The sequence below is a fragment of the Ostrea edulis genome, chromosome 7 (genome assembly GCF_947568905.1).
Source record: "Ostrea edulis chromosome 7, xbOstEdul1.1, whole genome shotgun sequence".
Lineage (NCBI taxonomy): Eukaryota > Metazoa > Mollusca > Bivalvia > Ostreida > Ostreidae > Ostrea > Ostrea edulis.
Window position 1 is genome coordinate 73,357,303 of NC_079170.1, and position 14,310 is coordinate 73,371,612.

Sequence of the window (14,310 nt, forward strand, 5' to 3'; positions counted from 1 at the left end):
TCATTTTGCATCATGCTAAAATAACCACATGTACACAGTATTTTAAAATTCAATTTTCTAGTGTGATATTTTGAGAAATTTTGCCACGGTTTTGTGTGCCGTGAATATAGGTCAAATTTATTACTCTTCACCTATATTGACAAATCTCTATTGACAAATCCTCACATGGGTAGAAAAACAACATACACACAAACGAAACCTTTACACATGGGTCAATATGTCTACATCCACACTATGTTCATTGATCACATTATATGCATGTTTGGTACTTGAAATTTGATATTCTCACCTTGCCCTTCAGAATTTTATACACCAAAGAGTTCATGTCCTTTGCATTGAATGCATGTTTGAGTGTAGCCATTTCATACGCACAACATCCCAAAGCCCACACATCAGACTGTCAAAATAAAATCATTTCAACAATGTGAGATTTCCTCTGCACATAATTGTTCAATAATCAGACATGTTTCACTGTGCTCCATTTTGTCAGATAATCTGATAAAATGGTTCTGACATGGAAACCAAATACAAAATGGAGCAACTTATCAAATCATTAAGTTGCTCCCTTTTTCCAAATATCAATTCTTTATTGTGCTGGAATTCTCAAGTGAAGAAAAGTATCTTTAAGGAACAAAACCTAAAAGAAAATAAAAGTCACAAAATAATGGAGAAGACAGAATTATGAATAATTACTCACATGCACGTAAATCTCAGATTCTTACATCACTTCAGTGATATCAAAACTCCATTTGGCAAACTTCGGCAGATTTCGGTACCCTACATCTAGCCTCGGATGTATGACAGTATGTGATATGTAGTATGCCTAACATTGGCGATGTGGTCGTCTATTTACTCTCCCGGAAAAACTTCCACTTTCAGAAAGTAGTGATCATTACAATATAATTAGGTTTTTCTAAAATTAATTTAATATCAAGTTTTCCTTAGAAAACTTCCCTCTATTTCGATGGGGAAAAAAACCATATTTCTCAAAGAGAAATAGTTACAAACATTGAGAGTGTCTTTAGAAAATTATGTTAAAATGAACTGTATTTCGCAGGAGCTGTCAGTAGTTCCAGTTGATCAGTGACGTTAAACATGTTGTTATACGTTACTGTATATGTACTATGGCGGAAAACATCATACATCCGAGGTTAGATGGAATCGACTGAGGTGATCCGAGTGATTAAAACTCTACACCGCTCTCTATAATATTTTTACACACACTGTACCTTGTGGTTGTAAGGTTTGTTGGAGAAGAGTTCTGGGCTCATATAGTACGGAGTTCCTATCAGAGTGGTGGCCATGTCACTTGACGAATCCAGTACTCTAAAAACATGACAATTAAAAGATCATTTTATTTTACCTTCTACTTGAAAAAGTTACATAATTCTTCCTGTAAAAAGGAATATTTGTTTTCAGAATTCAAAAAAAAAAAATCCTGAAATTTGAGAATGATCATCATCAAAGAAGAATAAAAGCTTTCGAGGAAAAATTTAATCACAACACGTCACTCTGACGTTCAATTCGTATAAATAAAGCAGCATGCACGAAGATTCCTCAGGAATGTTTTATCATATAGCCAGAATAAAGCAGCATGCACGAAGATTCCTCAGGAATGTTTTATCATATAGCCAGAATAAAGCAGCATGCACGAAGATTCCTCAGGAATGTTTTATCATATAGCCAGAATAAAGCAGCATGCACGAAGATTCCTCAGGAATGTTTTATCATATAGCCAGAATAAAGCAGCATGCATGAAGATTCCTCAGGAATGTTTTATCATATAGCCAGAATAAAGCAGCATGCACGAAGATTCCTCAGGAATGTTTTATCATATAGCCAGAATAAAGCAGCATGCATGAAGATTCCTCAGGAATGTTTTATCATATAGCCAGAATAAAGCAGCATGCACGAAGATTCCTCAGGAATGTTTTATCATATAGCCAGAATAAAGCAGCATGCACGAAGATTCCTCAGGAATGTTTTATCATATAGCCAGAATAAAGCAGCATGCACGAAGATTCCTCAGGAATGTTTTATCATATAGCCAGAATAAAGCAGCATGCACGAAGATTCCTCAGGAATGTTTTATCATATAGCCAGAATAAAGCAGCATGCACGAAGATTCCTCAAGAATGTTTTATCATACAACCAGAATAAAGCAGCACGAAGATTCCTCAGGAATGTTTTATCATATAGCCAGAATAAAGCAGCATGCACGAAGATTCCTCAGGAATGTTTTATCATATAGCCAGAATAAAGCAGCATGCACGAAGATTCCTCAAGAATGTTTTATCATACAACCAGAATAAAGCAGCATGAAGATTCCTCAGGAATGTTTTATCATATAACCAGAATAAACTGTCTAAATGATAAAAAAAAAAAAAACTCACCTGGCAATCCCCAAGTCTCCCACTTTGATGATTTTACTTTTGGTTAAGAAAATATTCTGGGTTTTTAGATCTCTGTGGAGGATGTTTCTTTCATGCATGTACTGAAATACAAAGCTGCATTTACACACAAAGAAAAATAAAAAATTATTATCGTGATATACATATACATAATTACTAATAATCATGTTCATCATCAGTTTGTGAAGCAAAAGTGGAGCTTGGATAATTATACTGCATATTTATAAATACTATTATCATACTAAATTTACACTGTCTACTGCAGAATGTCGTGCATGTGCATGCAACAGAGGGAGAGCTGTAGACCAACTCAATACAATATACAATAACTATTTATAGTAACAGAGGGAGAGCTGTAGACCAACTCAATACAATATACAATAACTATTTATAGTAACAGAGAGAGAGCTGTAGACCAACTCAATACAATATACAATAACTATTTATAGTATTAACAGAGGGAGAGCTGTAGACCAACTCAATACAACATACAATAACTATTTATAGTAACAGAGGGAGAGCTGTAGACCAGTTCAATACAACATACAATAACTATTTATAGTAACAGAGGGAGAGCTGTAGACCAACTACAACAAACAATAACTATTTATAGTAACAGAGGGAGAGCTGTAGACCAACTCAATACAACAAACAATAGCTATTTATAGTAACAGAGGGAGAGCTGTAGACCAACTCAATACAACAAACAATAACTATTTATAGTAACAGAGGGAGAGCTGTAGACCAACTCAATACAACATACAATAACTATTTATAGTAACAGAGGGAGAGCTGTAGACCAACTCAATACAACAAACATAACTATTTATAGTAACAGAGAGCAGTAGACCGTGTGCTAGTGGTAGTGGTAGACATGTAATACATATATACAAGGATACTGCAAATGCCACAGGGGCTGGATATGCGTCTAGTACAGGGGGAGTCGAAGACTCTGCTTCTGCCGCTGGCTAACCTACTTGTAGGTGAAAGGAAAGCCGAGTGCGTCAGTCTTTCTTGCCAGTACAAAGCCTCTACCAGTCCAAGACTTTTACAGTGCCTCCAAGCGGCAGCACACGGTACACTAGGGTCTAGCATCCTAGGCTAAATTGTAAAGGATCTCGGAGTAGCAAGGACCCTAGAGGTGCAGTGTGTAGGCCCACCGGCGTGTGGATATGCCCTAGCACTCACCAACCTTGTCCCAGCTATGGGTAAAATAGCCCAACTGCCTTGTGGGTGGCTTGGGAAAGTCAAAGGCTATGGAAGTAAATCCAGACAGAAAATCCGGGTAGATAGAGCTCGAAAGTAGTGGGAACTGCAATCGTCTATGGGAAGGACAACCCTTAAAGTAAACCCGGTCCAACAGTGCGGAGGTTTGGCGTGGTGTTAACTGCTCCACCCTGTAAAAACGTTCTTGTTACGGAAACTGAAAACCAGAACCAAAACCAAACTCAACATCAGGACAATAATGGTGATCTCCCATCTGGAAACCAGACTGGACAAATGAATGCTCACAGCACGACTAGACCATCATTATTGCATCCAAAGCAATCTTGTTACATTGGGGCATGGAACGTGCAGACAATGTACGAGACGGGCGAAGCTGCACAGATAGAAAGAGAGATGAATAGATATAACATTCAAATTCTGGGAGTTAGTGAAAGCAGATGGACAGGAAACGGAATAATAACAACTAACTCTCGTAATACCATCATATACTCAGGAAGAGAGGATAACAACCACAGAGAAGGGGTTGCCATCATCATGACACCAACAGCAAAGAAAAGCATGATAGAATGGGAACCAATTAATGAACGGTTAATGACAGAAGATTTAATGGTAATTACGTCAAAACATCAATTATAGTCTGCTATGCTCCAACAAATGATGCAGAGGAAGAACAGAAAGACACCTTCTACCAACAACTACAGAAGGCAATAGATAAAGTACCAACACATGACGTACTCCTGATAATCGGAGACCTGAATGCCAAAGTTGGAAGTTCAAATGAAGGACGTGAGAAATCAATGGGAAAACATGGATGTGGGACTATAAACGACAATGGTGAAAGATTGGTTGACATCTGTGAGTTGAACAACTGTGTGATAGGTGGCACTATATTCCCACACAAAGAAATACATAAGAAAACATGGATATCTCCAAATGGTAGCGACAGTAACCAAATTGACCACATCATAATAAACGGAAAATGGAGGCACTCGTTAGAAAATACCATCGTTCGACGGGGTGCAGATGTAGGCAGTGACCATCACTTATTGTTAGCAAAAATCAGAATCCACCTGAGAAAACCGTGAAAAGATCAGAGACAACAAGAATAAAGTACCATACAGCAAGACTGAGAGATCCAGGTATACAGAAAAAGTTCTCTTTGACACTGAGAAATAGATTTCAGGCACTTGGAGATATAGGAGAGGGTTTGGAAAACAACTGGAATGCGTTTCGAGACAGTATCATACAGACCAGTGCAGATGTGCTTGGCACAGAGACAAGATCAGACAAAGACTGGATACAACTAGATACATGGAAGCTGATTGACAAGAGAAGACTTCTTAAACAGAAAAAGCCAAATGCAAGATCAGAACGAGTAACAGCTAAATATAGTAAAGAATACTCTGAATGCAATAAAGAGACCAAAAGAAAGTTAAGGAAAGATAAAAGGGAATATTTTGAAGCAAAAGCAAGCGAGGCAGAAGAGGCAGCAAAAAAAGGTCAACAAGGAGAAATTTTCAAAATCACAAGAGAATTGTCTGGGAAATATAACAGCGGAAGCTCCATCATAAAAGATAAAAATGGAAATAAGATAACCTTAGATGAAAAACAACTAGAGAGATGGGCAGAACACTTTAGCGAGGTTCTCAATAGACCAATGCCCTCAGCCTTCCCAGACATAGACGAAGCTATTGGTGATACATTAGAAATATTCGAACCATTCAAAACATTCGAAGCAAATCTTGAACCACCAACCAAAGATGAAATATTAAAAGCAATAAAAAGTCTGAAGAACAACAAGGCATCAGGTATCGACAACATCAGCGCAGAAATGCTAAAAGCAGATCCGAAACCAATAGCTGATAAACTTTATGAACTTTTTAATAAGATATGGGCCAACGAAGTACTACCTGCGGACTGGTTAAGGGGTCTTATTGTAAAGCTTCCAAAGAAAGGGGATAAAACGGAATGTACAAACTGGCGTGGTGTTACCCTGTTGTCTGTGCCAAGCAAAATATTCTGCAAAATCATCTATATGAGACTCAGTGATGCCATAAATGATATCATCAGGAAAGAACAGGCTGGATTTCGACCAGGTGTAGGCTGTATCGACCATATATTTACATTAAGAAATATCATAGAACAGTGTATTGAGTGGAACAGCAAAGTACACATAAATTTCATTGACTTTGAAAAGGCTTTTGACAGCATACACAGAGAGAGCCTTTGGAAGATACTCAAAACGTATGGATGCCCAGAAAAATTCATTAACATCATCAAAAGTTTTTACAACAACTTTTCATGCAGTGTCATACATAGCAACACACTGACAAACTGGTTTAACATAACAAGTGGAGTACGCCAGGGATGCATTATGTCACCTATGCTTTTCTTAATTGCAATCGATTGGGTTATGAGAAGAACTGTTGGGAACAAACGCAGAGGAATTAGATGGACACTGACATCTATGCTAGAAGACATAGATTTTGCTGACGACATCGTATTAATATCATCTACTGCTAACCATCTTCAAAAGAAAACAAACGAATTGAATATAAACGCTAACAAGATCGGCCTTAAAATAAACAAGAAGAAAACAAAGACCATGCAGTTTGTTCCTGCACCACCACAAATAAAATTAGAAAATGAGAACTTGGAAGAAGTAAATGAGTTTACATACCTTGGAAGCACAATTAGCAAAAACAACGCAACAGAAAAAGACATCACCAGCAGATTACAGAAGGCAAAAGCTTCCTTTCACCAACTTAATAAAATATGGAGGACTAGTAACATCAGCAAAAAGACAAAGATCAGACTATACCAGAGCAATGTCCTATCAGTCTTGTTGTATGGTGCAGAATGTTGGAGACTAACACAAAAAGATAATAAAAGGCTGTCCGGATTCCACACAAAATGTCTAAGGAAAATATGCAAGATCTACTGGCCCAGGAAAATATCAAACAAAGATCTATATAAAAGAACAGGGCAGAAAGATCTAATCACAATGATTAAACAAAGACAGTTTAGATGGATTGGCCATGTCATCAGAAAAGGAAACGAATCCATCACAAAAACAGCACTTAAATGGACTCCAGCAGAAGGAAAGAGAAGCAGAGGAAGACCTAGAGAGACATGGAGAAGGACTATAGAAAGTGATATAAAGAAGATGGGAAAAACCTGGAAGGAAGTAGAAAAGATGGCTATGGATAGAAACAAATGGAGGGATCTGGTATCAGCCTTATGTGCCACCGGGCACGAAGAGGATAGGTAGGTAGGTAGAGCAGTAGACCAACTCAATACAACAAACAATAACTAAAGCTTCCAACAGCCATGGATTCCATCATTGTTGGAAGCTTTTGTTATTTTTTTTTTGGTTTGCATTTTGTTTTCAGTCTCTGTGTTAAGAGAATTTCTTTCTGCATTGTCTGATTGACAATGACTATGTTATACTTTAATCAGATTCCTAAATATGTGTGAGGAATTTATTAGTGCATAATTTCACGAGAGACATCACAAAATTATTCGCCTTTCATTTTCATATCGTTAAATTACACGTTTAAACTCCTGATTAATAGACCTCATGTGAATTCATGTTCACGCGATTTAACATATAAGAGTCATTTTGCCATATGAAGTACTCGTGTAAAATAAGGAATCTACGGTATTCAACAGAACATTAGTTCTTTACCTGGAGTGCCATTGCTATCTGCACAAACCATTCCACCACCTGTCTCTCCTCCAGGGGAACCCCCTTCTGTTCCTTGAGTTTAGTGTATAAATCCCCACCCTCACAGAACTGCATTGCGATGTGTAGGTAACCATCCTTTCCTTGGAAGGAGTCCTTATAGGTTACGATGTTGGGATGTTTCAGCTTTGATAGGAGTTTTGCTTCCTGCTCTGCTGAATGCTGCTCTCGTTTTGAAGCCTTCTTTAAATTTATTCTTTTTAAAACATACTGTAAATAGAACACATGACAAAAAATAATGCAGAATGTTTGTGATGTATATAATCAAATAGACGTCCTTAATTGTTGATGAAGCAGGGATTTTTCTACCAAGAATTATTTAATACCCTTTTCCCATAAAAGGGGGACATTGAGAGCCACAGGCTCAAACTGAGCGGTAAAAGTGTGAAGCAGCTAGGCAGTCCGGGGCATGCCCCTCAGAATTTTTTTTTTTTAAATGGTGCAAAATCATGCAATCTGAGCATACCTGAGGCTCCTTTTCAAACACCTAAAATGCATTCACATTACAGCTTCGAAGTCACAAAATTCATCGTATTGTGACATGATGACATGGAATGAAGACCCGGTTTACCATATCCTTGATCATTATGATGTTTTACACGGACGTGAACAAAGAATATATCTAACAAACATCTGAATGATAAGAATATAGTAGAATGTCAATCCCGATTTAATCTAAATACATTACATGCATAAATTCCAAGCAAATCAAAGGGAATTTTTTGTTTACAAACAGGAAAAATTATTCTCCTAAAGGGGAAATTTGACTAATTTTGGATGGGGAATACAGTAAATTGAACCTTGAAAAATCCCTGTGAAGTTACCACAGTGACAACAACATTTTTCCAGAAGCAGTATAGGTAATACTCAAAATTTTTCAGCTGATGAAGAGAAAATCATGTGACTCAAATGTGGAATCATTGGAGCAAATTACATATTCACTAACTGAATAGTACCAAATACGATCCACACAAGTCTGAAGAGCAAATAAGATCTTATACTAGTGTTGAAAATAATGGAAAAATTTCATAATCAAGTTGGAGAAATCTCGGATTAGTTATCAACTTCATGATTGTTGATCGATTTCAGTATTCATGATCATGTCAGATTATATTGGAAGCCTTCTCCCTTTTCAAATATATTAATTAAAATACATACACAGTTGATTCGTTTATTGTGGGCTTGTGTTCGGGCGACAATCAATTATGAAAAATGGAATCGATAATCAAAATCGACGAGCCAAAAACGATCAATTGTCAGCAACAATCGTTTCATCACCATCTTATACAATTTCATATCATGAAGCTTTGCTCTTTTACATGACTTGTAGCATCAACCACACATGCACAATCAGTTACACAATATATACCTGCTTTCTATCCTTCTTATGCCTCTGAAGTGTGACTTCCCCATAACTGCCTTTACCAATCTGTCTTACAAATTCAAAATGATCCAGTCCTGACATATTTCTCCCTCGTGGTGCACATTCAATGGAATTGTCTTTTATTTCTTTGCTCTTCAATCATTTGAATGATTTCAACTTTGTCACCAACAAGCCTAATTGTGTAAACATAATCTATCAATATGTCAGAGGGAAAATCCGTATTTCGTGGATCTATTTGAATATTGCATTATATAAGTTTCAGAAGTCTTGCACTGATATTGAGTTAATTCAAACTAGAATGACGACAAAGCTATGAGATTTGAATACCCCAAAAACCGAGCGTGATTTCTCTCGACTACTCAGTCTTGGCACTCTGATACAAGGTGATGTATCCATGCGCTTCGAGGTTATGTGCTAATCATTGTTATTACAGTGTAAAACTATAAAACATTCAGAATAAATGGAAGTCCCGCTCAGTTGTCTAAAATTACGGCATTGATTTGCATTCCACGGAAAGCTTTCCTCGCGACTGAAGAGGAAATGACAAAATCTTGGAATTGTGGGATTTGTTTTCAGACTAATTTTATCTTTAACGCTAGAGAGTGCAAGGGCAGACGACCCAGTTTAAATAAAGCTATTTATTCTGATGTAATACTTGTTACGCTCTAGTCACAGGCCTGGGTGCTCGCTCCTGTCTTGTAAATTTAAGTTTGAGGAAAGCTTTCTAGGTATCACACCGGTAATTGTCCAATCAAAATGAACTTAGTCAATTGTAGTTCCATATATCTAAAGAAATATTTTTTTTCCTTGCGCGATTTTTCTCATTTCCTCTTCTTCTTTTCTCTTAATTTTTGTACCCCTGATTAGGAAATTTTGTGTAATTTGTAGAAATAATCAAGTGTATACAAAGGAACTATTTGCTGTTGGTAGCTGAGGCTACTTCCTGAGATGCACTCCGGCTGTTTACACACATGTGAAAAACACGTGGATTTGAGGGTAGTCTTGTTTGCGGGTAATTTTTTTTCGAAAATGCCGCGTAGGGTGTTGTTTTTCTGGTGTCGGCAGACGAGATAGGTAACATAGAACGTGTCTGACTGCGTTATTCGGCATCAATTTTGTAAACTGATTTTTAATGATTTTTCCCCCTCTATAGTAATATATAGTGAAAATAATTACCGGTGTGATACCTTGAAGGAAGTCGTGAATTTCAGAATTTCCCGTTTTTCTCAGTCCTTTCCCTTTTCATCGGCTCAAAATCAGCACTGGATATCAAAACAAGAGGTTTGAAAAACAAAACGGTGTTTTAATAGGCCATTCAAGAAACATGACGCAATACACAATGCGAAATTTCAATTACATCTAAATACGTATCAACAACGTATTTTTTGTCTTATACAGCTAGAAAATCGTAAATATTTGTATAAACACCCATCTACATAGCATACACCGGCGGTTTTAACACTTAACACATCCAAAAGACGTATCAAAATTTCACATCGATTTTACAATACGCATATTGCACAATAACCCCACCCCCCTCCTCCTGCCCTGCGCAACTGTTAGATGGACTTTCCTTGACATTCATAAGCATCATACATAACTCTACGACTTCTTCATTCAATGTCCTCATTGTAAATTAACCCAATTAAGAGATTTCGTATTTCTGCGTAGAGTTTAGAAATTTTATTTTATTTTTAATTTTATGTCATAAAGAGAAATTCAGATAATTCATGGTAAATGCCCGTCAAGGTCACTCATATGAACATCAAAATGTCTCCTTAACACAGAAGATATCAAATTATTCGTTTTAAGGGCCCAACACGCGAGGTAATATTTCTGGCACGATTTACGACAGTCCCCTCCGTAGCAGGATATCAAGGCTCTGACGACGTAGGCCATAATTCTATTGCCGGCTTCTAAAGCGTTGACCAAAAATTTGTGTTCTGTCCTGCATATCAAGTTTGTCACTAGATATTCTTACCGTTTTGAGCATTTTGAACACTTGCAATTCAACGTCACTATACCTAGCGCCCTTGATATTTGACCTACATCTTCTTTAGAACCAAAATTTAGGAAATGTTTTAGCTTAAATTTTTTGTAATGAACAGTTACATCGATGATTTCTGTATGATTTGTGTACACGTTTAAAAACGTCATATTATCCAGTCAGACTTTAGTCTTATTTATTTGTTTTAATCAGTATTTACTCTTCTTAATGTGTTACCCCTGCTTTGAAGAAAGGCTAAATACGCACAACCCCTGCCAGATTAGGGGGCCATTATCTGAAACACTAATCACCCGTCAGTATCAACTTGGTTTAATCTGTTAAGCGTAATTAATGGGCTCTTCTAGGATACCAAATTGACCAGATGCAGATTCCATTATAGTACCGAAAATTGAATATTTTCACAAAACCAAAGATCTCACTCATATGAAATTTGAAATAATTAGCAATTTAAAAAAAATGTATAAATAAATTTAGGATTAATAAGTGATTGAAATAGCAAATTTCATCATTCTTCTTTCCAATGAAACCATTTTTGCGGAAATATCTTGATTTTATACAAAGTTATTTCAATTTAAAAAGTACCACACGCGCCTCATATTTCACTGATGAAACAGGCAGAAATCACGATAGTCCCCAGGGGAAGTAAATCACCAGTTACGTCAGTTATCTTGCTCCGATCGCTGTGTGCATGGGGTATACTATTGATGAATGAAACGGGCACCTGCTGTGCAAATTTGACATTTTTTGATGAAGATTTAGTTGTCTTCAAGGTATCACACCGGTAATTGTCCAATCAAAATGAACTTAGTCAATTGTAGTTCCATATATCTAAAGAAATATTTTTTTTCCTTGCGCGATTTTTCTCATTTCCTCTTCTTCTTTTCTCTTAATTTTTGTACCCCTGATTAGGAAATTTTGTGTAATTTGTAGAAATAATCAAGTGTATACAAAGGAACTATTTGCTGTTGGTAGCTGAGGCTACTTCCTGAGATGCACTCCGGCTGTTTACACACATGTGAAAAACACGTGGATTTGAGGGTAGTCTTGTTTGCGGGTAATTTTTTTTCGAAAATGCCGCGTAGGGTGTTGTTTTTCTGGTGTCGGCAGACGAGATAGGTAACATAGAACGTGTCTGACTGCGTTATTCGGCATCAATTTTGTAAACTGATTTTTAATGATTTTTCCCCCTCTATAGTAATATATAGTGAAAATAATTACCGGTGTGATACCTTGAAGGAAGTCGTGAATTTCAGAATTTCCCGTTTTTCTCAGTCCTTTCCCTTTTCATCGGCTCAAAATCAGCACTGGATATCAAAACAAGAGGTTTGAAAAACAAAACGGTGTTTTAATAGGCCATTCAAGAAACATGACGCAATACACAATGCGAAATTTCAATTACATCTAAATACGTATCAACAACGTATTTTTTGTCTTATACAGCTAGAAAATCGTAAATATTTGTATAAACACCCATCTACATAGCATACACCGGCGGTTTTAACACTTAACACATCCAAAAGACGTATCAAAATTTCACATCGATTTTACAATACGCATATTGCACAATAACCCCACCCCCCTCCTCCTGCCCTGCGCAACTGTTAGATGGACTTTCCTTGACATTCATAAGCATCATACATAACTCTACGACTTCTTCATTCAATGTCCTCATTGTAAATTAACCCAATTAAGAGATTTCGTATTTCTGCGTAGAGTTTAGAAATTTTATTTTATTTTTAATTTTATGTCATAAAGAGAAATTCAGATAATTCATGGTAAATGCCCGTCAAGGTCACTCATATGAACATCAAAATGTCTCCTTAACACAGAAGATATCAAATTATTCGTTTTAAGGGCCCAACACGCGAGGTAATATTTCTGGCACGATTTACGACAGTCCCCTCCGTAGCAGGATATCAAGGCTCTGACGACGTAGGCCATAATTCTATTGCCGGCTTCTAAAGCGTTGACCAAAAATTTGTGTTCTGTCCTGCATATCAAGTTTGTCACTAGATATTCTTACCGTTTTGAGCATTTTGAACACTTGCAATTCAACGTCACTATACCTAGCGCCCTTGATATTTGACCTACATCTTCTTTAGAACCAAAATTTAGGAAATGTTTTAGCTTAAATTTTTTGTAATGAACAGTTACATCGATGATTTCTGTATGATTTGTGTACACGTTTAAAAACGTCATATTATCCAGTCAGACTTTAGTCTTATTTATTTGTTTTAATCAGTATTTACTCTTCTTAATGTGTTACCCCTGCTTTGAAGAAAGGCTAAATACGCACAACCCCTGCCAGATTAGGGGGCCATTATCTGAAACACTAATCACCCGTCAGTATCAACTTGGTTTAATCTGTTAAGCGTAATTAATGGGCTCTTCTAGGATACCAAATTGACCAGATGCAGATTCCATTATAGTACCGAAAATTGAATATTTTCACAAAACCAAAGATCTCACTCATATGAAATTTGAAATAATTAGCAATTTAAAAAAAATGTATAAATAAATTTAGGATTAATAAGTGATTGAAATAGCAAATTTCATCATTCTTCTTTCCAATGAAACCATTTTTGCGGAAATATCTTGATTTTATACAAAGTTATTTCAATTTAAAAAGTACCACACGCGCCTCATATTTCACTGATGAAACAGGCAGAAATCACGATAGTCCCCAGGGGAAGTAAATCACCAGTTACGTCAGTTATCTTGCTCCGATCGCTGTGTGCATGGGGTATACTATTGATGAATGAAACGGGCACCTGCTGTGCAAATTTGACATTTTTTGATGAAGATTTAGTTGTCTTCAAGGTATCACACCGGTAATTGTCCAATCAAAATGAACTTAGTCAATTGTAGTTCCATATATCTAAAGAAATATTTTTTTTCCTTGCGCGATTTTTCTCATTTCCTCTTCTTCTTTTCTCTTAATTTTTGTACCCCTGATTAGGAAATTTTGTGTAATTTGTAGAAATAATCAAGTGTATACAAAGGAACTATTTGCTGTTGGTAGCTGAGGCTACTTCCTGAGATGCACTCCGGCTGTTTACACACATGTGAAAAACACGTGGATTTGAGGGTAGTCTTGTTTGCGGGTAATTTTTTTTCGAAAATGCCGCGTAGGGTGTTGTTTTTCTGGTGTCGGCAGACGAGATAGGTAACATAGAACGTGTCTGACTGCGTTATTCGGCATCAATTTTGTAAACTGATTTTTAATGATTTTTCCCCCTCTATAGTAATATATAGTGAAAATAATTACCGGTGTGATACCTTGAAGGAAGTCGTGAATTTCAGAATTTCCCGTTTTTCTCAGTCCTTTCCCTTTTCATCGGCTCAAAATCAGCACTGGATATCAAAACAAGAGGTTTGAAAAACAAAACGGTGTTTTAATAGGCCATTCAAGAAACATGACGCAATACACAATGCGAAATTTCAATTACATCTAAATACGTATCAACAACGTATTTTTTGTCTTATACAGCTAGAAAATCGTAAATATTTGTATAAACACCCATCTACATAGCAT

General features: G+C 36.6%; 1 protein-coding gene across 6 annotated transcripts in view; it reads right to left on the reverse strand.

The window, feature by feature from the left end:
• Window positions 1-9,340, reverse strand: part of LOC125654423 (serine/threonine-protein kinase Nek4-like) — a 35,414-nt gene extending 26,074 nt beyond the window's left edge. For 5 of the 6 annotated variants that reach the window (XM_056145319.1, XM_048884382.2, XM_048884380.2 and 2 more), the window contains exons 1-5: window positions 8,753-9,340; window positions 7,327-7,593; window positions 2,394-2,494; window positions 1,230-1,326; window positions 290-397 (exon numbers count right to left, since the gene is read on the reverse strand). In XM_056145319.1, the coding sequence (XP_056001294.1) occupies window positions 290-397; window positions 1,230-1,326; window positions 2,394-2,494; window positions 7,327-7,593; window positions 8,753-8,848 (669 nt within the window). In that variant the 5' untranslated portion in view covers window positions 8,849-9,340. The remainder of the gene's footprint in view (window positions 1-289; window positions 398-1,229; window positions 1,327-2,393; window positions 2,495-7,326; window positions 7,594-8,752) is intronic. The other variant, XM_048884379.2, reaches the window with a different exon arrangement.
• Between the last annotated feature and the right edge of the window lie 4,970 nt (window positions 9,341-14,310).